Here is a 21,960-nt window from a genome sequence, read left to right as displayed (position 1 = left end):
CAGAGTAATTGTTTGAGTGCTTTATGACCTGCTGTATATGTTGCAGTGTATTTAGACTTTTTGCTTCATTGTGGAAACAGAATAGTCAGTAAATAGATAAAGACATACTGTTTGAGTGTGAGGGATGTCAATCAGATCAGAGTCTGAAAATAGTTTGGAAATGGTGTCAGAGACATTTGGGGTTTGGTTTATCTTTGAGCCAGACGCTGACCTCATCAACCACTGTGATGTCATTCAGCTCAAGTTTGTCTGCACATTCACGTGGTCCATTTAGATTTGTACATCAGTCAATCACAACATCTGGAGGTGTACATGGTCCAAGACTCCAGATTAATAATTCTGAGCTGCATCAACCAGACAACTCTCAGGAGACAAATATTATAGATTTGAACAGACATCATCGCAAAAGAAAGACTATCCTCAATGCAGTATAGACTTGGTGCCAGTTCGAAGCCTGGACAAATGTAGTGTTGAATTGTTGAATAGACGTTGTCAGAAAAGCTCTACACATACATTTATACTGTAGCACTATAAACATACAAATGAAAGAAATAGCCATAATGAATCTTTCTGTTGGCAGTTAGCACAGAGTTCATTCACTCCCAGAACACTAAAGATGCAAGCGTCAAATGGAAAGGGGAAATGCAACCACCATTAAGACTTTGTCCTTCAGCCAAACATTTAGGAACCAGACACGCTGACAACTCAGAGGCCCTGTGAGCCAGTCAGTCTGAAGCTCTGCTGGTTGCTTAACATGCCTTGTTAACACAGGGCCACAGCTCTCATTTCCTGACTCTTTCAATGTCTCTGTTTTACCTAAGGGTAAAACTTGTAAAATGTTTATACTGTACTATACTGTACTGTACTATGCATTTTTATACAGTTTTTTTTATTCATTGTTTTTTTTCAGGCAAAGTCACTGGTTACAGCAAATTCCACAGAGTTTCAGAAAGTTTCAGATTGCTATATAAACCAGAACACAGCAGTCTCCTGACATAGCACGGTAGTAGTCTAACTTCCCTCTCATTTTTTCTTTAACCGTTTTCAAGCTTACAACAGTTAAAACCTGATGTGAATTAATAGGCATTAGGAGCCTGTGCAGGGGCTTGTTCCCAGGTCACTCCCACTCAGCATGAGGCCGTCTCGGGAAGCTTAAAAGGCACGTTCTGGCATGATGCTCCTCCCCTTAAGAAAACTTCTCAAACACACACTTAATTCCCCGTCTTATGATGAAGGTTTGCTCTTGTTCTTGATCAGGAACAGCAGCAAACCCCAAGGAAACTTCTACACTCTACACTGGACCCGTTAAAGTGGGGCAGCATGGGTCTGTGGACAGGCCTGATTCTAGCCGCACATCTGCTCCTGAAACTATGCATACAAGTGGAGGCACAGGCATTGGGTGAGTCAATAAGTCACCTTTTTCCTTTTAGGCATGCAATATTGACAATTTCCGCACATTTTGGCAGTGTTGTTTGAGATCACTTCAAAATCCTTAATTCTGATGTACATTCTGAAACACTGGTGATAATTAAATTTACTAGATTATTTCACCTTTGTTGAAAATGTTTGTGCAATTCTGATGTAGGATCCACTATAAAGCTTGTATGAATTTGTAAATAGTGAAATACATGGGAATGATTCTAAATAAATGAAATGTAATGATGTGTGACGAGGGAGAAGATTGAAGGGCTGTTTTAACAGATGTTTCTAACACATTCACCTCATTCCAGGTCACCCTTGAAAAAGAGGTCTCGATCTCAATGCGTTCTTACTCGGCTAAAATAAAAGGTTAATAAATACAGTCACACAGCTCCAGCTCAGTGGCATTAATTAAAGTTCTTCATCTATATTTTGCTATAAGAAGAATGTCAGTTTTGAAATTACATCTGAGGCAATGCAAATATTAGACTTAATAATTTAACTGAACTGGGAATATACTATACAAGCTGAAGATACAACAGCTACAGCTTCAACTACATAAAGGGGTCGTTTCGTGTGGAGTGTGAACTATTATAATTGTATAAGAGATGGATCCAATTGCTTTGATGAACCCTGAAAAAAAAGATAAATTGAGGGACAAACAGTGGCATTCGCTTGGTGTCTTGGGGCCCCTAGCAAAACATCGCAAGGGGCTTTCAAGACAGACTCCACCCCTTCTTCTCTTTACCTTTGAACTTTAAAATAAAAAAACATAATCTGCCTATAAACCTCAGTGTGGTTCTTCTGCTTTGCAACAATAATGCCACAGTTATTATTGGAGATGCTGAACTCGTGACTGAGGATAATGTGTCTAAGAAATACAGCGATGTCATTCCAACTTTTGTGGTCAAAGTATAAAACTACACTCAATGAAATAAGATTATTGTAGTGAGCATGTTGTGGCCTAAGGACTGCCCTGATCACCAGGGGGCCCAGGCAATGTCCGCCCCTGGGGACAAATGAAGCACTTCTCAAGCCTTTATGCACTGTAGTATTTAAACTTGAATATTCACAATAAATAGATCAGAAGTGATTAAAAACCCCATGAATAAATTCCAAGTCAAACTGCTCAAATTTCCCCCGTTATCTGTGATGACATTTTGTTATTCCGTGCTTTTAGAAATATCCAATTGTCCTGCTGTGTCAAAATGATTGTTGGACATGTGACTTCCCTTTCATCACAATCTGCAGATTTTTAAATGGGATTGTAAATGGTTTTCTGATCGGTTCCAGAGCAGTCGAGTGTTAAAGTGTCTAAACTGGTGAAAGTGTTGTTGACATGAGCGTGTAGACAGGCATTAGTTCATTTAGTGCTGCGTTTTATAGCTTTGCGTTTTGTTGAATTACACCATATGTCACACTAAGCACTATAGAAAGCTTGTAGACAAGAGACAAAGGGAAGAAGAAAATACCTCATCTGGGAATTATGCTTTGGAGTCCCAGTTCCCAGGTCACTTTATTAAAAGAAGACACGAATGAGCTGCAACTCTCGCTGGCATTTCCTTCCCACTACTGCTTCTGTCAGGAGTTTCTCACGTTTGGCATAAAACAATTATAACAATTAGGTTATAAATGCAGTGTTGCACTCTTAACTAGACTTTTTCCTGTCAACTTACTTCCCACATATGTCACATTTCAACTTGCCAAGTCTGTCTTCCAAGTTTACCCTACCAGAACAAACACATCATTGTCTCCATGTCGATGCCGGATGTGTTTAGTATCAGACTGTCCTGTAAATATCCATACCTCTGTCGTGCAGTGTATGATCTGCTCACATCTCCAGACTGCCTGCCAGACCTGCTGCAGGGCGGTCTGGCTGAACAAGGGGTCAATGAGGCATTCATTCTCACCTCCTTCAAGCTGCAGCCCAAGACTGGCACCAGTGTATTCAGCCTGTTCAACCCCAGAGACAACAGCAAATACTTTGAGTTCACAGTGATGGGAAAACTTAACAGAGGTAAGTGCTGGCAAGCATGACATGACATTATATAGTTTCCCTTGTGTAATGCAGAATGTAGTTGTTTTAATGTTTGTTTTAAATCATTCTTGCAGAGACTTCTTTTTAATTTAATTTGAAAATTTAAACAACTCAAGCATTTTTCAATGTGGACATTACTTATTTTTATTATGACCCAACTGTTAAAAGTAAAGATCTGGATTAAAGAGAGATTAATCCTTCCTCCACTTCCTCTGTTCTCTGTTGTGTAGCTGTGTTGCGTTACTTGCGGAGTGACAAGAGGATGAGCTCAGTAACCTTCAATAACCTGGTACTGGCTGACGGCCAGTTGCACAAGCTGCTGTTCCACCTGCGGGGGCTGCAGCAGGGCCAGGCCAGCCTGGAGCTTCACCTGGACTGTAGACTTGTGGAGACAGTCAGAGACCTGCCCGCCGTCTTCCAGGGACTCCCAGCAGGGTATGGCATTGTGGACCTCAAGACTATGCAGCCCAGAGACCAGGTGATTCATCTGTGAAGAATTTACACACAAAGTACTGACAAAATTAAATTTCAATTCAGTTCAATTGATTTTTGTAATGCCCGAAATCACAACAGCAGTTGCCTCAAGGGCGACACTGTGTGTGGCCACACACAGACTAACAATGTGTTTACCACAGGAAGTTATAGAGGAACTCAAACTGGTTGTTGGTGATACATTTGAGAATGTGGCTTCTTTACAAGGCTGCCATTTTCAACAAAGAGATGCGGTGCAAACTTTGGGTGAGAATGTTTTAGTTGATTTGTTGAGGTCATAGAGACAACAACCAGTGTATGCCGAAAGGCTCTGCTTCAACTTAAACATGTTTTTTTTTTTTATGTAGGAGTTAACACAAAGCAGCTGTCCAATCAAATGCTGGAGTTAACTAAGGTGATAAATGAACTAAAGGATGTCCTCATTCAGCAGGTAAAACAATTCAGCTCATGTGTTGCCACTTACACCCTGCCCATGACCTTGCACATAACATATACATTTTTCCCAGGTTAAGGAGACTTCTTTTTTACGAAACACCATTTCGGAGTGCCAGGCCTGTGGTAAGAAAACATGTGTTTCTACACTATGTAAGCTGTATAAAAAGCTATCCATTGCTATCCAATGCTTTAGCAATATTCTTTTGAATGGTCAAAAATCCTAAAAATGGCGCCATAACAGGACAAAGTAATATGACTGAAGCCCATGAATACCTTACTTGTGTGTGAAGGGTTTTATTTTAATAAAAGTCAATATGTTTACCAGGACTGGGTGGTACTGAGGTGGTGAAACCCAGGTGTGGTCCAGGTGTGTGTTTCCGTAACAACATGTGCATAGAGACAGCGGATGGAGTGGAGTGTGGCCCATGCCCTGATGGATACACAGGAGATGGTTTTAACTGTGACGACGTGGATGAGGTCAGTGCTCAACTGAGGTCATTGCACCACTGGCATCCAGACCATAAAGCTTGGATTTTATTACCAGCACAGGTTTATTGGTGGCCTGTTATTATACATTAAATAGTTGTTTAAAAGCAAATCTACGTTGGAGATTTTAAACCGGAGGCCTAAACTTATTACTACCCTAGCTGTTGTCAAGTCTCTAGTTTACTCATGCAAATAGCCATATGAATGCTTTTATACGCCTTTGGTTTGTAATAGTTTTGTCTGAAAAGTTCATGATTAATAGCAGTTGGAGAGTGATGGAAGAGTGAAGAAAATAATTATACTTTTCAGTTCACATAGGGTAAAATGGAACCCCAGGCACACACACAATTGCCTCCTTCTCAGACAATGCACTTGATTCTTCATTTGTTTATACTTCACCACAATAAGTATTTAGTGGAAAGTTTGGTAACTTTTTTGGGTTGTCAGCTTTTGAGCAGCAGTATTCAGCGAGCCAAAAGCTTTTGAAAGCAAACCAAATGTCTGTATGTAACTTGAAGCCCTTGTTTTTTTAGTGCCAGTTCAATCCTTGCTTCCCTGGAGTAAAGTGTGTGAACACAGCCCCAGGTTTCCGCTGTGAAGTCTGTCCACTGGGTTACTCTGGACATGAGCTGGAAGGAGTGGGCATTGTGTTTGCCCAAACCAACAAACAGGTCAATGATGATTCAAATGTTGTAAAGTTCAGTTAATTTGCAATATTGGTGTAATGACGACCTACTATGTTCAATATAGGTCTGTGATGACATCGATGAATGTAAAGGACCTGGAAATGGAGGGTGCATGGAAAATTCACACTGCCACAACACTCAAGTAAGTTGCAAATTGTCTAAGACATGAACTACTGGATCTAAGAAAAAAATAGAATAATTTGTAGACAATAATCTTTTTAACCTCCTCAGGGCTCTTACCACTGTGGCAGTTGTAAGCATGGCTTCACTGGAGATCAAGTAAAAGGTTGTAAACCTGAGATAAGCTGCGGTAACAGCCTCACAAACCCATGTGATATGAATGCACTGTGTAATTTAGAGAGAGACGGCTCCATATCCTGCCAGGTAGGTACTCAACACAAAAACTGTTGAGTCAAAGATCAACGTACTTCTGTATCTGGTAAATTTCCCCCCTCTATCAGTGTGGAATTGGCTGGGCCGGTAATGGATACCTTTGCGGCAAGGATACTGACATTGATGGATACCCAGACGAAAAACTTAAATGCAAGGATCCGACCTGTAGAAAGGTTTCCACAGTTCTTGACGTTTGATCCAGATGCCGATTTATAGAAACGATTCAAATCTTGTTCACACCTCTCCTTTCCAGGATAACTGTATCTTTGTTCCCAACTCCGGTCAAGAAGATGCTGATAAGGACGGCCAGGGAGACGCCTGTGACGGTGATGCAGATGGAGATGGAATTCTCAATGAGCAGGTCGGTTTGGTTGCATACTAAGTCAGTTCACATAAAACATAAAAAACACAGACACAAATTTTAATAATATGTGTATATTTCAGGACAACTGTTGGCTAAAGCCAAATGTGGACCAGAAGAACACTGATAAAGACAGCCATGGAGACGCTTGTGATAACTGTATGCGAGTGGAGAACCCAGACCAGAGAGACACGGATGGTGACGGCAAAGGAGACGCCTGTGATGATGACATGGACGGGGATGGTAAGGATTACATCACATTGGCCTTATATAACAAAAAAAATGTTTCCTAATAAAGCCTCAATTTGGTTTATTTTACTAAAAACATATCCCTCCTTTCCATTTTCCAAGTGTAATCGTTCTGTATAGTTTCATGCCTTTAGGATTCATATTTTACTTTAAAGCTGTCACTACAATGCTGGAAATAAAACTGTGACCAGAGAGCAGATTTTGATCATTCTCTGGTGAGATTGCACTTCAAGTCGTCAAAGAAATGAAGAAGAAACGTCTCTTTCCTCTATATATATCCCTGCCACTTGACCTTTCTGCATTCGTGGTCCTGCTGCTGCTGCCTGCAAGGAATAAAATATATGTGGAACTGAAAAATAGGATTCAAAGCCATGTAAAGTGCAACAGTGTCCCCTAATGGCACCAATATGAACAACACGCATTGCATTTCAGTCAAGTATGAGTGTGCGTGGAGTGTAGATCTTAAAAGGTACACTATGGAACTTTTCTGTAATGTTTCACTGCCTGGCATTAGACTTATCTATCCATGGAGACAAGCTGATTACAGGTCAGATCTATGGAGAGGTATTTTTGAACAATAAAAACACATGTAGCTAATTGAATGCAGGAAAGATCCGCTTAAACCACACTGGAATATTCAAGGCAACGCAATAATATCTTCATGGAGACAAGAAGGCAGCGGACACCCATCCAGAAAAGTAGCATAGTGCTCATATCTGTACTATATTGGGTACATGTTTACCTTTACTTCACTACATCTAAGAGGAGCATCTGTACTTTCTACTTCACCACATACTTTAGTTTTAACAATACTAAAAAGCCTGAGATACCTGACAGGTTATTTTTTAGCACGTCCATAGTTTTCAGGTTGATTTTAAATCAAGAAATTGATTCAGTGTTTTCAGTTGATCAAAAATCAGCACATTTTAAAATCCAGATCATCACGTTTTAACAGTTCTCAAGATATGTAAGGAATACTTTTTTACATGGCTACTTCAGTATTTTTACTAAATTACTAAAACTTTACGTCATTCAAGTCATTTTTGCTCCTGTATCTAGACTTTTTATCTCAGTCGAGTACTTCTTCCACCACTGGTTACAGTAAAAAGAAGACGAGATATTTGCTGTGTATTATTACAAACTTTGTGCAAGTCAATGATATTGTTTGTTCACTTAAAGGTTTGAAAAACTTCTTGGACAACTGCCAACGGGTACCCAACAGAGACCAACTGGACCGAGACGGAGACGGTGTTGGAGACGCGTGCGACAGCTGCCCCGACATCCCCAACCCCAACCAGGTCAGTACCTCTGGCCCCAACGCCACCAGCCAACCAGAGGGCCTTTTGTAACCACCTTATGTGATTTTAGTCTGATGTTGACCACGACTTGGTGGGAGACTCATGTGACACCAATCAAGACAGGTAGGCCAAATGTATTTTATTGTTCTCGTCCTCATCCCAGACTGTAATCAATGTCTCACGGCCTTCTCTTACGCAGCGATGGAGACGGTCACCAGGATAGCAAGGACAATTGCCCGCTCGTCATCAATAGCTCGCAGCTGGACACTGACAAGGATGGTTTGGGAGACGAGTGTGACGACGACGACGACAATGATGGAATCCCGGACAGTCTGCCGCCTGGGCCTGACAACTGCCGCCTGGTCCCCAACCCGGACCAAATCGACGACAACGGTGAGCGTCGCACTGCTTTATGGGAACAGAAGGCTTCTTTTGGGTTATGCAAGTTACAGCTATTATTATTGACACTTCACTGAATTTGTGTTTAGAGTGCAGAGGGTCGAAGCAATCTGAATTCATTTGACCAAACTAATTGAAGATAAAAACTGGTATTTTGGCGGTTTGTTTTTTTTGGCTGCAAAAATCTTTCTTGATTGGCCGAGGGTGGATCCAATGACAGGTCTTGAGAGTAGAAAGAAAACAAATTTGGCCAAAAATCACTCCGGTGTTGATATTATACTTGAGTAAAAGTGTAAAGTATAACTACAAAGATGACCACTACAGCTAAAATTGTAACTATTAAAACTAACTTCCATGCAACTATCATCTTAATTTGCTTAGCTGCATACTTTGTTATTTCACTAGAGATATAGTAAAAATGATTTCTCTAATATACTATTTTTGTTTGAGCAACTCGTTTCACTGCAGTCAATGTGACTTTCCCTTGATATACTTTATAATGATATGTGGTTGAATATCCCGAATTTATTCTGTTTAAATTTAGCAAAGCAATTTAATTCTGAGTAAACATATTGACAGCTGGCAACATTAAAGTGAGCCCATCAAACGGCAGAAGCAGCAGCACCATTCCTTCAATAAATTGTGTAACAGCTCCTTTGCCCTCCAGCAGCCTATTTCAGATGGTTTATATTCATGCTTTGCAACTCTGTGGCTTCAGGGCGAGGATATTAATTCCCAGTGGAGGCAGTCATTTCTTACATTTCAGTGAAGCTAATTCAAACATCAAACGAGGCTATTGAGGATGCTAAACAAGAGCTTGTGTTTTTTCTGCCAATACTATAATTGTGTTAAAACATTTTATTTTCTGTGTCCTTTTAGATGATGGTGTTGGAGATATTTGTGAGAATGATTTTGACCAAGACAAAATTATTGATAGGATTGACAACTGCCCAGAGAATGCAGAGGTCACACTCACCGACTTCAGAGCGTATCAGACTGTGGTTCTGGACCCTGAAGGAGATGCACAAATTGACCCAAACTGGGTTGTATTGAACCAGGTAAGATTATATTATATTATATTAGTATTGACTGTATGTATTCATACTCGCTATACTTTATAAATAACTAATTGGCGGTTAATCAGTGATTGATTGTATTGTTTCTATGAAAAGTGTTTTGTATGTCTTTGTGAAATTGTGTGCCCACGTTTTATTGTTTTGTTTGTTTGATTTAATTTCAATTTGTTTAATAAGTCTATAATTGATGTTACACAGGGCATGGAAATTGTGCAGACCATGAACAGTGATCCGGGACTTGCTGTTGGTAAGATCTTCAGTCTTTGTGTGTTGACATCATAAGTTCGGTCATGTTTTTATATTTGTGTTGATTTCTGTCGATAGGCTACACAGCCTTTAGTGGAGTGGATTTTGAGGGGACATTTCATGTGAACACGGTCACAGATGATGACTATGCTGGCTTCATCTTCGGCTATCAAGACTCTTCCTCCTTCTATGTGGTCATGTGGAAACAGACGGAGCAGACTTACTGGCAGGCCACACCGTTCAGGGCAGTGGCAGAACCAGGGATCCAGCTCAAGGTAAAAAAAAAGGAAAAATACCGATTATTTCCTTGACATTTTTTGACATGTTTACCAAATGTTAGCTTTCTGTTCCCTCATTTTGCTTCGCAGGCTGTGAAGTCCAGAACAGGCCCAGGGGAACATTTAAGAAATTCCTTGTGGCACACAGGAGACACCAATGACCAGGTGAGGCTGCTCTGGAAAGACCCCCGCAATGTCGGCTGGAAGGATAAGGTGTCCTACCGCTGGTACTTGCAACATCGGCCACAAGTTGGATACATCAGGTAAAACACAGTGGGTGCAAGTTTAAGGATGACAAATAATAGCTTCAATGTGTGTGTATTCTAGAGCAAGGTTTTATGAAGGAACTGAGTTGGTGGCTGATTCTGGTGTGACAATTGATACCACAATGAGAGGGGGAAGGCTGGGAGTGTTTTGTTTCTCTCAAGAAAATATCATCTGGTCCAATCTGAAATACCGCTGTAATGGTAAGGCCCTTTTCTATTAGACAAATACGTTCATTTTGATGGGTCTGTCAGTTACTCACCTAACTCTACTTCCCAGACACAATCCCAGAGGACTTCCAGGAGTTCAGCGCTCAACACGGTGTTGACTCTTTTTGAAGACATGAAATGAATGAGTTCTTGGTTCTGTTTTTAGGAAATTGTCTGTTTGAGAGTTTGTGAGCCGAAATTTGACACAATGTCCTGAACGTTCATGAGCACAATTTTTGTACTGTAGGCTAACATAATGTGGCATTACCTTTTCTAAATCTGATTTGTACACTTTTCTTATTAAATCTGTAAGTTATAAGACAAAAGTTGTTCTGTGGCAATTACGTCCAGAATGTTATTATGTCAAACAACATGTAAACATTGAATTTTTAAACAAAAGACTTTTCTGAACACTCAAAGTTACTTTTGTATTTTCCTTCAATAATAAATTAAGACAAACAAAAGAATGGTTTAAAGAGAGGGTTAAGACGATTAGATGATCTTTTAACAGGACTCGCCGGCCAGTGTTTGTTTGTGGAACTAGTTGGCTTTCATAGCTAATGACTGATTATGCTAAACATTACCAAACGACAACACTTTTTATTTTGCAGAATACAGTCTTCCGCTATTCTGAGAGAGTTTGAGGAGTTTACTTATTTCTATTACCGGTATATAAAGCGATAACCCTTTTAATAATTGACTGTGCTTCTGTAAAATGTTGCTTTCGATTGCAACATTCCCTCTTTTTTGCACTGATGGATTCTTATGTTAGCGGTTGTGTGTATTTTGTGTGTGAGGAGAAGCTTGTGTCTTTGGAGTGAGTCATTCGGGGCCCAGGTGCAGTTCTCTGTGCAGATAATGAGGGCCTCAGGTCAACGGCCCAAAGAGACAGCACAAATGTCAGCCACAGAAAGACTCATCACCGACAGGAAAATACTTTATGAGGAAACTGCTCAACTCTTTTTAGACAATATATTTCAAGAAGCAAAAAGGATGAGTATCTGCACCCTAACCCTTTTTGAGACCAAGACCTGTGGTTCTTTTCACTCAAACTTGCCCTCAAGGGTAAGTTAAATGTCTTTATGGACTACTACATTGTTCTCGTGTCACATTGTGTGTTCTGGTCTCCTCTTTGTGACATTTCCTTTCAGCTTACATTACCACTCTGCACACGGCACTTCCTGCTTGTCCTCGCTCATCTTTCTCCTCATTTCCTCTGAGGCCATCTGCACTGCAGACTGCCTCTGTCTGTGATGTCTAATAATTGCCACTATTAGACAGAATTAGATGCTGAAGTTGAGAAAACGCCAAGCGAAAGAGCAGGGGCCAAGACCTAAGCCCTGGTAACAGTGATTTCAGCAACATGAAAACTGAATCCATTGTGTATTGAATATTTTGGATATTTCAGTTTAAACCCATAACTGACCCAGTATAATTGAACCCACGCAGCTGTTCTGCCCACGTAAATGGAAATGTGTCCATGTGTGCGCATGATGAACTAACTTACATGTAACTACATTATTTACAGTATTTAAATTTGTTAATTGGATTTTATGTGAAATATTTGAATGCATTTTTGAGATGTCTCTTGCATAACCTAGAGAACTGTACAGTCAATTACTTATGGACTTCTTACCAGATTTTTGCTGATGTTCACACATATTTAGCTACCTTTAAATATTATAACTATATTTTATGAGCATGTGATTAAAATGGCATGTGCAAGATGTTGATTTATTGGAACAATTCATTCCGCCAACATGAAATATTATAATACTGGCCAAGGACAAATTATATCATTTTTACTAAATAATACATATCATGACCATGTTTTTATTATTACAATGAGGCACAAAATATTCGGGGCTTAAGACCTGCAATTTTGTGAAAAATGAACACTAGAGGGCAGCACACCCCAGTACAATATTATACTGCCGTCTTACACTCAGGTCTGAGAGTTTTTGTATAAATTAGGTAAAAAGAACAAAATGTCTATAGCATTTCCTTTTGTCAAATCCATCAAAATCCCCTGCCTCTTCATTGCTATGAATGTGTACATGATCACTGTAACAAAAACAACAAACTGAAATGGACATTAAATATGGAAATTGACATTTAAAAAATAAAAATAATAAACTGTAGATAGATGTTTACTCGTTCCATCTGTAGATCTACACCTGTTCGTGCTGCCAATGTCTGTTGGTCTAGACAAGCCCGTGGAGTCCAAAGCAGACAGTCACACTCAGACATGTGTGGGAGGGAGTGTAGAGGGAGAGAAGGTGCCAGACAAGGAAAAGGGACATGTCAAACTGAGAATGTCTAATTTTTTCACCCACTTATTCAACTGAGATTGTGATGGCTGTCCGTTATTTAAATGGGAACTTTTATATAACCGTTCCAAATTACAGGCAGTCTTTGTCCTGTAATTATAGACTTTGGAACAAAAGAGCATGTAACAGGAACATTTTGTGTTCAGAGACTAATACATTGACATTGATTGGTGACAAAATACTATGATATAGAGGTGGCATATGGAACGTTAAAATGAAAAAGCATGCACAGTTAACTGATTTGCCTCCAGTAATTAGACAAGCCATTATCACTGTTGATGGGTTTCACATCACAACATTTTGCTCCATTATGTAAAGAGATGAAGGGCAGATGTTTTATGTGTTATTGTGTTCACATGAGACATTTTCATGGTTTTAACACTGAACTGAAGACAGGACAGGATTATTTTGTGGATTCTGCTGTTTAACTCTCAGATTGCACATGTTTTGTCCTAGTTAATGAAATGAAAGAGGAGGCAAAGAGGCCATTTTTTTTAAAGAAAAATAATTTCTCTTTAAACAGAAATGGAGGTTTAAAAATCTATTTACCCACGATATGTGGAAGTATTTTGAAGCCATGTGGCAGCATTAGCCCTTAATGGCACATTTTTCTGTAATTACAGGCCCTAGCCACATGAAATAAAGACTGACATTAAGTTCTTACAGCTTCTGAGAGCTATTGTCAAGCAGGTATGGTCATGAATAATACAATAACCCAAGAATAAGATCAGATTTTTGGTATATATTTACAGAGAGAAACGTGTTACGGTTATGTGTTAGTTAATTAGTTAATGAGATGCTTGAGGAATAATAATCTTTAACATTTTTAATGTTGTTGTCTTTGTCACATAATTTTCAATAATCTGATAACTCCAGAAATCAGACAATGCTCAGATTTTTGGTTCATGTGACCATAGTACATCTCCTATAGAATGATATAGGCCCCTGCCTTATTGTTCCCATTAAACTAGTGGCTTCTCTGGCACAAGAATTACCTTCGGGATTAATAAAGTGATATCTTATTTCATTGTTCAAGACCAGGCCATCTGAGACAGGAAGTCAAATCACTTACACTACCACAACTAGCACAAAGTGAGGTAAATCTATAATACAAATCCATATTATCCATAATAAAAAATATTGGGGCTCTTTACGAAAGTCAAACATCAATAATTTAAATTAATGGCCATTTGACAGCTCCACTTACTTTGGAAAGAGGTGTGAGGCAGGGCTGTGCTTGGTCCCCCCTCTTGTTTGCTTTGTACCTGGAGCCATTGGCCCAATATGTTGGACAATCAGAAACAATTCATGCTGTTATAATTTACGGGTTGGAACATGAACTTTCCTGCTACGCAGGTGATGTCCTATTGTTTTTGTCCATACCTAAATTGATGCATTTTCTTAATGATATCGGCCCATTGTCTGGATACAAATTAAACATACAAAAAACTGAAATTATATCTAATGACATTTAGAAAGATCCAGCCATTTAAATTGCAAAAAAACGATTCCCTAATTTTTTCCTCCATAAACCTTGAAAAATTGAACCTTATTCCATATTTCAGTCTAAGTCAAAGGACTGAAACTTTTAAAATTTGTATTTTCTAATACATTTCAAAAAGATGTTAAAATATTAATGGTCAGCTTATGACCAAGGTTTTAAACAAATAGCACCGACCTGAGATGTAAGATTTGGATAACAAAAGGCATAAGAATAATGACTGTAAAAGAAAATCAAATGAAAATCTTTGATATGTTGAAGGAATCCTTTGGATTATAGAAACAAGATTTGTATAGGTATTTACAGTTAAGAAGTTATTATAATCAAGAAATAAAATAAAGCAATGGCTATTTTAAGCCTTTGACTGAAATCATTGTTAAGGTATCTAAATCAGAACTTTAAAGGGGAGGTATATAAATGCATTAAGGACCTGGATGGCCAATCTATTAAATACATTCAAATTAAATGGGGTAATTTTGTTCTGACGGACAAGGAATGGGTAAATGTATGGGCTGAATGTTAGAGAAATTGTGGTGGCCAGGAGGCAAGCCGTTAAGTTGTGTTCTCTTTGCACACAATACTAGGTGAAAATTAACAAATCTAGCAGCAAGGGAAAATGCCATCACAAACAAAATGGATGACACAAACTGCACCGACAACAAAGGACTGGACCATCACCATAACTGACATACGGACAATGGAAAAAATCACACACGGACTCAACTTGGAAATGGATCAATTCGAAAAAAATCTGGACTAAATTGGACTCTTATTTTGGACCTTGTGTGCCTTAACTTTTCTTTTCTTAGGATGCCTTATTTTTCTTAAAACTTATTTTCAAATGTTTCCCTTTTGTTTTGTTTTTTTGTCTGGTCCTGCCTTGTTTGTTTTTGCTTGCTCTGTGTTTGTTTTTTATGTTTTTGGTGTGAAAAAAAAAAAAGAATGTAAATCCATAGTTACAGAAACTGGTGAACAGCAGGGGGATCAGGCCAAAACAGTTACAGCCAACATGCCTACTATAAAACATGTGTTATTATTGTATATAAACTAAACAGTATTGTTTATTTCAATCTATTTAAAATTGTTACACATCTGTTAATGTAAGATTTAAAATGGCTTAAAGCAGTGTATGATAACCGGGGAAGCCTGTTTGTTTGTTTGTTTGTTTGTTTGTTTGTTTGTTTGTTTGTTGGTGTCCTTGATCTGCAATGAGAGCATCACCAGCAGCATCAGCAAACCTGTCTCCCACTCTGCTCCCACAATATAGTTTTTCATCAGAAGAACCTAAAAATATAATTGCACATTAGACAAATACATGAACAGTATATTGTTCATCATATTATAGAGTATATAGAGTAACATTTAATCAGTGGAACGCAGTTACACACAATTCATCGAGTAATGATCAGAAGAATTGCATATAACATTTATAGGGTATAAGGGCTAATTTACTGTATGTACAATAACAAAAATAGAGTAGAATAATGAAAAGAAATGATTTTGTAGGTAATGACACACAAAAAAGATGTGGCATGTGGCTGCTGATTGCACCTACCAAGTGGTGAGACAGGACAAATGGAATAACATGGTTAATATTCAGTTGACATTTGAACAAACACATTATTAATGTCAATTTGACATAGAGGCAGATTATGACTTATTCGGTGCTAAGAATTGGATGTGTGAAAAGCACATAATGGCCCAAGAACACGGGCTACATGTTTTGTGTCAGTCTTCTCACTGCCTCACAATAACAGTGTCCCAGCGCTTTAATTAGAATCTTTCACCAAGACTGGCAGCTCATGTTCAGATCTGCCTATGTGAGAAGCAGGCAGGATGTGTGCTGTGAAAGAGCATTTCTGAATCACTTCATCTGGCTCTGTATGGGGAGTGTATATCTCCTTAGGCATGACGTTTCAAACGAAACATGTTCACACCAAATTTGTCTGCTGTTTCCTGTACCACGACAGGAGAACTCTAGGAAATTCCACCACCCATTGGATGGAGGAAGACAGCAGAGGAAGTATTGCCATGTATGGTGTGACACACATTTCATAACCATGGACTCGCTGACTCCCGCACATAAACGACTCACAGAATTTTGTGGGCTATGTGTAGAACTTAAAATAGAAAAATTAGAATTTTTCAAAATCAGATTGTATTTCAAACAACAAATAAGAGATTGCCCTTTGGCTGCAGTGAACATACAACAATGCATTATCAGTTATGTAATCTTCTGTTGTGCCATTGTCCTTTCTGTGTATCTAGTACTTGTTCTCAGCCGCAGTGACTCAGAACTGCTATTGTAGATCATTAAATACTGAATGTTTATTATCGTTGTGCTAAAACTGTTGATTATGAATGCAAATTACAGTGTCTGGTAATTATGGACTTTGGAAGAAAACATTGCAATTGCAAAAGTAGCCATCAAAATGAAACATAATGTGAAGCAAAACAAACACATTGAGTCCCTATAAGTATTAAATATCAAACACAATTGTACATTACCAAGTAGGAACTGTGTGTTCTATCCAACACCCACATTCATTTTATTTAAAACACATTCCATTATATAACTTGAATCTTTTACATCGGTCCACAGCTGGGATTTTCAGAGCTCCATTTCAATCGCTTTTGTATGTCTCTTGTACTATGCACCCTGCAGAAATGTGGGGGTGTAAGTGCGAGGAAAAAACACAGATTCAGCTTCAAACAAAAGCCTTTCAGAAGAAGCTTACTGAATTTGAAGTTGCTATGACTTGGCTTGATCTAAATGGCATTTACATAACTGGTCTAAATAGATCTGACATGATTCATAATCATAATATCACATAAGAGCAGTTCAGTGTAGGTTTGGAACATAACGAGTCTAATAAGAAATGCACATCAAGTCTTCACCGATCTTCTTTAAGTGTTTTGGTTTGGACAAACACCGACACATTTTATCTGTTTTCTGTAAAATTTACGGTGAAGGTTCAATGCCATATAGACCCTTTAAAGTGCGATGTCATCAGAGTGTAAAATGTCCTGGAATGGAGGCAAAATAAAGCCGTATAACAGCTCAATGATTAAGATACACCAGATTTAACTGTTAAAGGTTGTTAGTTTGTATAGCAGAAAATACATGACAATTTAGTATTTCCAGGGTAGAACATGTGTTTGCTTCTCCATTAAAAAATATAGAAATACTATAATATACTATTTTCCAACCTCAACGTTGTATGTAGGCCTTGCAAAAAGTATAGTTTGTTGCAAAATGTCTATCGTAAAGTGAAAAGGCATTGAGATTTTTTGTAGCCATCCAGTAAAACCTTGAAATCGGGATTTTGCCTTTCCAAAACCTTATGGAGGGGGAAAAAAAGAAGTGTCACAATATCCTGTTAAATAAATAAATAATGTAAAATATTACCAGTTTCTGATATCATTTTCAAGGATCTCAAGGGTTTTTTATTTACCAAAACCACTTCTGAGGTTAATCCCAATGTATCAAATGAAACCCCACATTGTTCCACTTCACTTTTGCCTCCATTCCAGATATGCAAAATATAATCTTAAATATTTGTAATTGGTAAAAAAAAAAAAAAAAAAGTAATTCAACTGACACAAAGAGCACTGGTTGTTTTACTGCAGTTTCATTTTGGATGCTGCATGTTCAGACAGAAAATTTGTGTATCTTTTTACTCATCTTTTTCAGCTGTACACAAAAGCCCCCGGTCTCTCCCTCCCTCCCTCCTCCTCACTCTTACAGGGCATTCGAGGTAAAAGAAGGCAGTTTACTGAAATAGTTGAGACTGCAGTCTGCTGTTATGTGTTAGTGCACATATGGCCAATCAGTGTCAGTCTTTCATTTAATTTGGATGGAAACAAATACAAAAATATAAAAGCAAGTTAGCAATGTGGGGGTAATTTAATTTCCATGTGATACAACCATAGACTGTATATAGAATCTATGGATACAACTGATGTCTTTTACAGATATCCAATTAACACGAGAATGTGCTATGAGAACATTGCAACTAATCTTAAATGAGACAATAGCTACAGAGACCAAAAGACAAAGGGTCTTCTTAGGTTTGTTTAAGTTCACTTCAGGACAGACCTCAGCAAAAGCATAATGCAATGTTCGTGCCAGATATGCTTCAGAGGGATGGTCTGCTGATTTGTCATTTGAAGTTAGGGAGTTTAGGAACAGAGATACGATAAGGGAATATATATATTCCCTTATCATATCTCATATATATTATAAATAAATAATAAATAAATCATGCAAAATAGGTATGTGACAGGTGGGTCAAATTGGGATGCATTTTCCAATAAAGTGTACCTTACCACCGCGCCTCATCGGGTTAAAATGAGGAAATTAGGATTGGGAAATTGTTATGGTTAGGGTTTGGTTAAGGTTGGATAGTTGTCTCTGTTCTTCTGGGATTACAGTGCACTAACCATAATACAAGCACTTAAACTTGATCATACAACACTTCAGTATTTCAAATATGCATCTTATTGCTCACTATTACCTAATATGAGCTTGTTGTATAACCTTGTTCTTGGCTGGTGCTGTCACCTCAACATCAATCAGTAAACTCACAGATGATGCTTATTTATAAGTTATTATTTGCATTTTTCCTCGTTGTTTTTCGTTATATAACTGATAATAGCGCCTGTCCTAAAATGCCCCTGCCCTGTCTGGGCACAAAACTGGATGCTTATATGTCTGTTCTTCGTGGACTCGGGGAGAGAGCTGTCTGTACTGAGTCGTGACTGTCGGCTCGCGCTGCCTTCAGAAACTCCGGAAACAAGTCTCGGGATGGAGATGGAGGCTGGAACATCCGCGCGATCATCCCCGCAGCACCAATCGCAGCTCACCGGGACTCGGTATCCCCTGCCGTGCGTGAAAAACGGGGCGGACCCGGGGAAATCTCTGTCACCGGCAGTGGGAGGCGAGCGTGTAGTAGAGGCCGGCTGCTACAGTATTTAAGCCAGAGCCGAGGAGCGCACAGACAAGACAACAGCTTTTCAGCACCACAAGCAAGCGGACAGCAACTCACAGCCCGAACTTCACAGCAGCAATCATGGTTCTCATCTGGACTCAGTTCGGTGTCAAAAACAAAAATGTCAATGTGAAATGTAAAGTGCGGGTGATGCACAGAGGTGACAGCTCCGGTTCCTCATCCTCAGCGGTAAGTTCTGCTTCATTATTATTACACCTGATCTGATGTTTTTGAGGAATTGTGTTTCGATTGTGTATTCCAAGTTACGGCTAAATCTTAAACCAATTTGATTTAACCTGAACACCGGTGTCTTGTTGTAATGCTGATGTCACTATAGCTGGAGTGTGTTCAGCCAATCAGTAGACTGGATCTCGGTTGTTAGGGGAGTCTTTTTGCCTCTACAACCATGATCCCACTTCACAAAAAAAAAAGGGGGGGGGAGGATTTTTATCTATAGCCTTATAAAACAAGGTACAAGCAAATTGCAAGTTAGAGTGCTGTAAAAATTTATATATGAGATTGATTGACCTAAACATGTGGCCATTCTATTTATGTATTTATTCAGGAAAGTACTAAGTCCGAGCAAGATATTCCCAGCCTGGCAATCAAACCTTCTGGCAAAGACTTCTACAAAGTGCTGGGCGTCGCACCCGAGTCCAATGAGGATGAGATCAAAAAGGCCTATAGGAAACTGGCTCTGAAATTTCATCCTGACAAGAACAGCGACGCCGAGGCGGAGGACAAGTTCAAAGAGATTGCTGAGGCATATGAGATTTTGACTGACCCCAAAAAGAGGAACATCTATGATCAGTTCGGAGAGGAAGGTGAGAGCAATGTTTAATTTATTTATTTATTTAATTTATTAAGTGCTGGCGTAAGATAATAGTGTATATTGAGTACAGACAGCAAAACTTACATGTTATTTTGTTTTCCTGATAGGTCTCAAAAATGGCATGTCATTGGCGAGCCAAGGCAACCTCTTCCGTAGCAATTTCCACAGCTCAGACCACTTTGACATCTTCTTTGGCCAAGATGATGATGATCTGTTCAACCCATTTAGACGCTTCCCATTCAGTCATGTGGGCGGTTACACAAGCCGTGAAGATGGGCAGCAACATCCTCAGAGCACGATAGAGGCGCATGAGCTGATGGTCACCCTGGATGAAGTGATGCTTGGCTGCACAAAGCATGTAAAGATCACTCGTAAACGCCTGAATCCGGATGGCCGCAGCATGCGATCTGAAGACAAGGTGCTCAACGTTGTGGTGAAGAAAGGTTGGCGAGCCGGAACAAAGATCACCTTCCCTCGAGAAGGAGATGAAACACCAAACAGCGGTCCTGCTGACATCACATTCATTCTGAAAGACCAGGAGCACCCACAGTATAAGAGAGATGGCTCCAATATCGTCTACACTGCCAAAATCACCTTAAAGGAGGTGAGTTGTGTTAACTTTTAATATAATAACACTTCGGAACCACAGTTCACATTTGCAATCTTAAAAGTGTACACTGGTAAATAGTTCCTGTTCTAGTCTGATTATTTTAGACCTCTCCGCAAAGCCCCCACAAACACAGCAGCAGCAACACAAGCTCCTTCATTATCTCGTCAAACCCTGCAGAGAGCAAGGGAGCATGAGCTAAATTTAACTCTGCCGCTCACAACCCCCATCATTGGACTTATGCTGCCTCTCCATTGGCTGCAGACTCCCCTGCTTTTACATGGCTGGTTGTAGGGCTAGATAGACGCGTTTTTGACACTTTCTTTTTCTGTCTCTCACTTGCCATCCCACACACAGATTAACAGGATAGCTGTCATTTCATGGCATTTCAAGGAGCCCTTCAATCATTCATGGGTCTGCTTTACTCCTACGCTTGGAAACATAGGCACAATTATTACATCAGTAACACGTACATAACTGAGACATCTTAACAAGGTTTACATAACTGTCCTTCAGGCAGGATGGTTTGGGGTGATCAGTGGTTCCTAGTGTTATACTTGTATTACTTGTGAGGCTATTGATTATTGAACCTGATTTCTAATTTTGAATTATTTTTTATTTTTCTCCAGGCGCTGTGTGGCTGTACTATTAATGTGCCTACACTTGACAGCCGAATGATGCCTTTGCCATGCAGTGACATTATTAAACCTGGTGCCATGAGACGTCTTCGTGGAGAGGGTCTGCCTCTGCCCAAGAGCCCAGCACAGAAAGGAGACTTGGTGGTGGAGTTCCAGGTGCTCTTCCCTGACAGGATCCCACCCCAGTCCCGAGAGATAATCAAACACAGCTTGGCTAAATGCTAGCTCTTCTTTAAATACATGACATAGGGTTGCCATGTGTGCATTGTTATCAATTCACAGCCTTACTTAAGGGTGCTAGTGTTGTAATCATTCACAATTGATTATTGTGAATGGAGAGAAGAGAAAATGCTGCAGCTGAATGCACATTGAACGTATGATGTGAGGAGAAGGTGATCAGTGACTTCAGAAATAATAGTTTCTGATGGTATCTGTGTTCTTAGTTAGCCTCCAGTGTGACTGAAAAGGTTATCTGTACTGTTATACAGTATACTCAAAGAACAAGACTGTACTTTTCAAGTCTGTGTAGACTTCCTTAAACATGAAAGGAGGGGAAATGACTTTCAGTGGTTATATGGTTTTCATATGACTATATTCATAATAAAGTTTATATAATTGTGTACAAAGATCTACTTTGTGTACAAAAAACAATAATACTGTCTCTAAGAGAGATTCACATGTGAAATGTTCTATTGAATGATCTGAGATGTTTTATTCTGTAATAAGCTCACA

The 21,960-nt window shown here is 39.2% G+C and overlaps 2 protein-coding genes across 2 annotated transcripts; both read left to right on the top strand.

Annotated features, from left to right (window-relative positions):
• The first annotated feature begins 1,179 nt into the window (after window positions 1-1,179).
• Window positions 1,180-10,807, top strand: thbs4b (thrombospondin 4b). Its single transcript, XM_072454657.1, has 22 exons — window positions 1,180-1,399; window positions 3,239-3,436; window positions 3,688-3,935; window positions 4,093-4,195; window positions 4,297-4,379; window positions 4,456-4,507; window positions 4,710-4,861; window positions 5,404-5,541; window positions 5,621-5,698; window positions 5,788-5,940; window positions 6,018-6,122; window positions 6,203-6,310; window positions 6,394-6,553; window positions 7,739-7,857; window positions 7,928-7,980; window positions 8,057-8,250; window positions 9,136-9,314; window positions 9,531-9,579; window positions 9,657-9,853; window positions 9,947-10,119; window positions 10,184-10,323; window positions 10,400-10,807. The coding sequence occupies exons 1-22, from the start codon at window positions 1,321-1,323 to the stop codon at window positions 10,456-10,458; spliced, it is 2,820 nt and encodes a 939-aa protein (XP_072310758.1). The 5' UTR covers window positions 1,180-1,320; the 3' UTR covers window positions 10,459-10,807.
• Window positions 10,808-19,107: 8,300 nt separating this feature from the next.
• Window positions 19,108-21,854, top strand: LOC140367888 (dnaJ homolog subfamily B member 4). The gene is made up of 4 exons (XM_072454656.1): window positions 19,108-19,340; window positions 19,717-19,975; window positions 20,091-20,587; window positions 21,220-21,854. Exons 1-4 carry the CDS (start codon window positions 19,233-19,235, stop codon window positions 21,451-21,453), a joined length of 1,098 nt encoding a protein of 365 aa, XP_072310757.1. The 5' UTR covers window positions 19,108-19,232; the 3' UTR covers window positions 21,454-21,854.
• Window positions 21,855-21,960: the final 106 nt, after the last annotated feature.

This window comes from Eucyclogobius newberryi, unplaced genomic scaffold (genome assembly GCF_026437365.1).
Source record: "Eucyclogobius newberryi isolate DKJ021-1_F unplaced genomic scaffold, fEucNew1.0.hap1 SCAF_2, whole genome shotgun sequence".
In the NCBI taxonomy this organism is placed as follows: Eukaryota; Metazoa; Chordata; class Actinopteri; order Gobiiformes; family Gobiidae; genus Eucyclogobius; species Eucyclogobius newberryi.
Note: the sequence above shows the minus strand (reverse complement) of the source record. Positions and strands in the feature narration are given on the sequence as shown.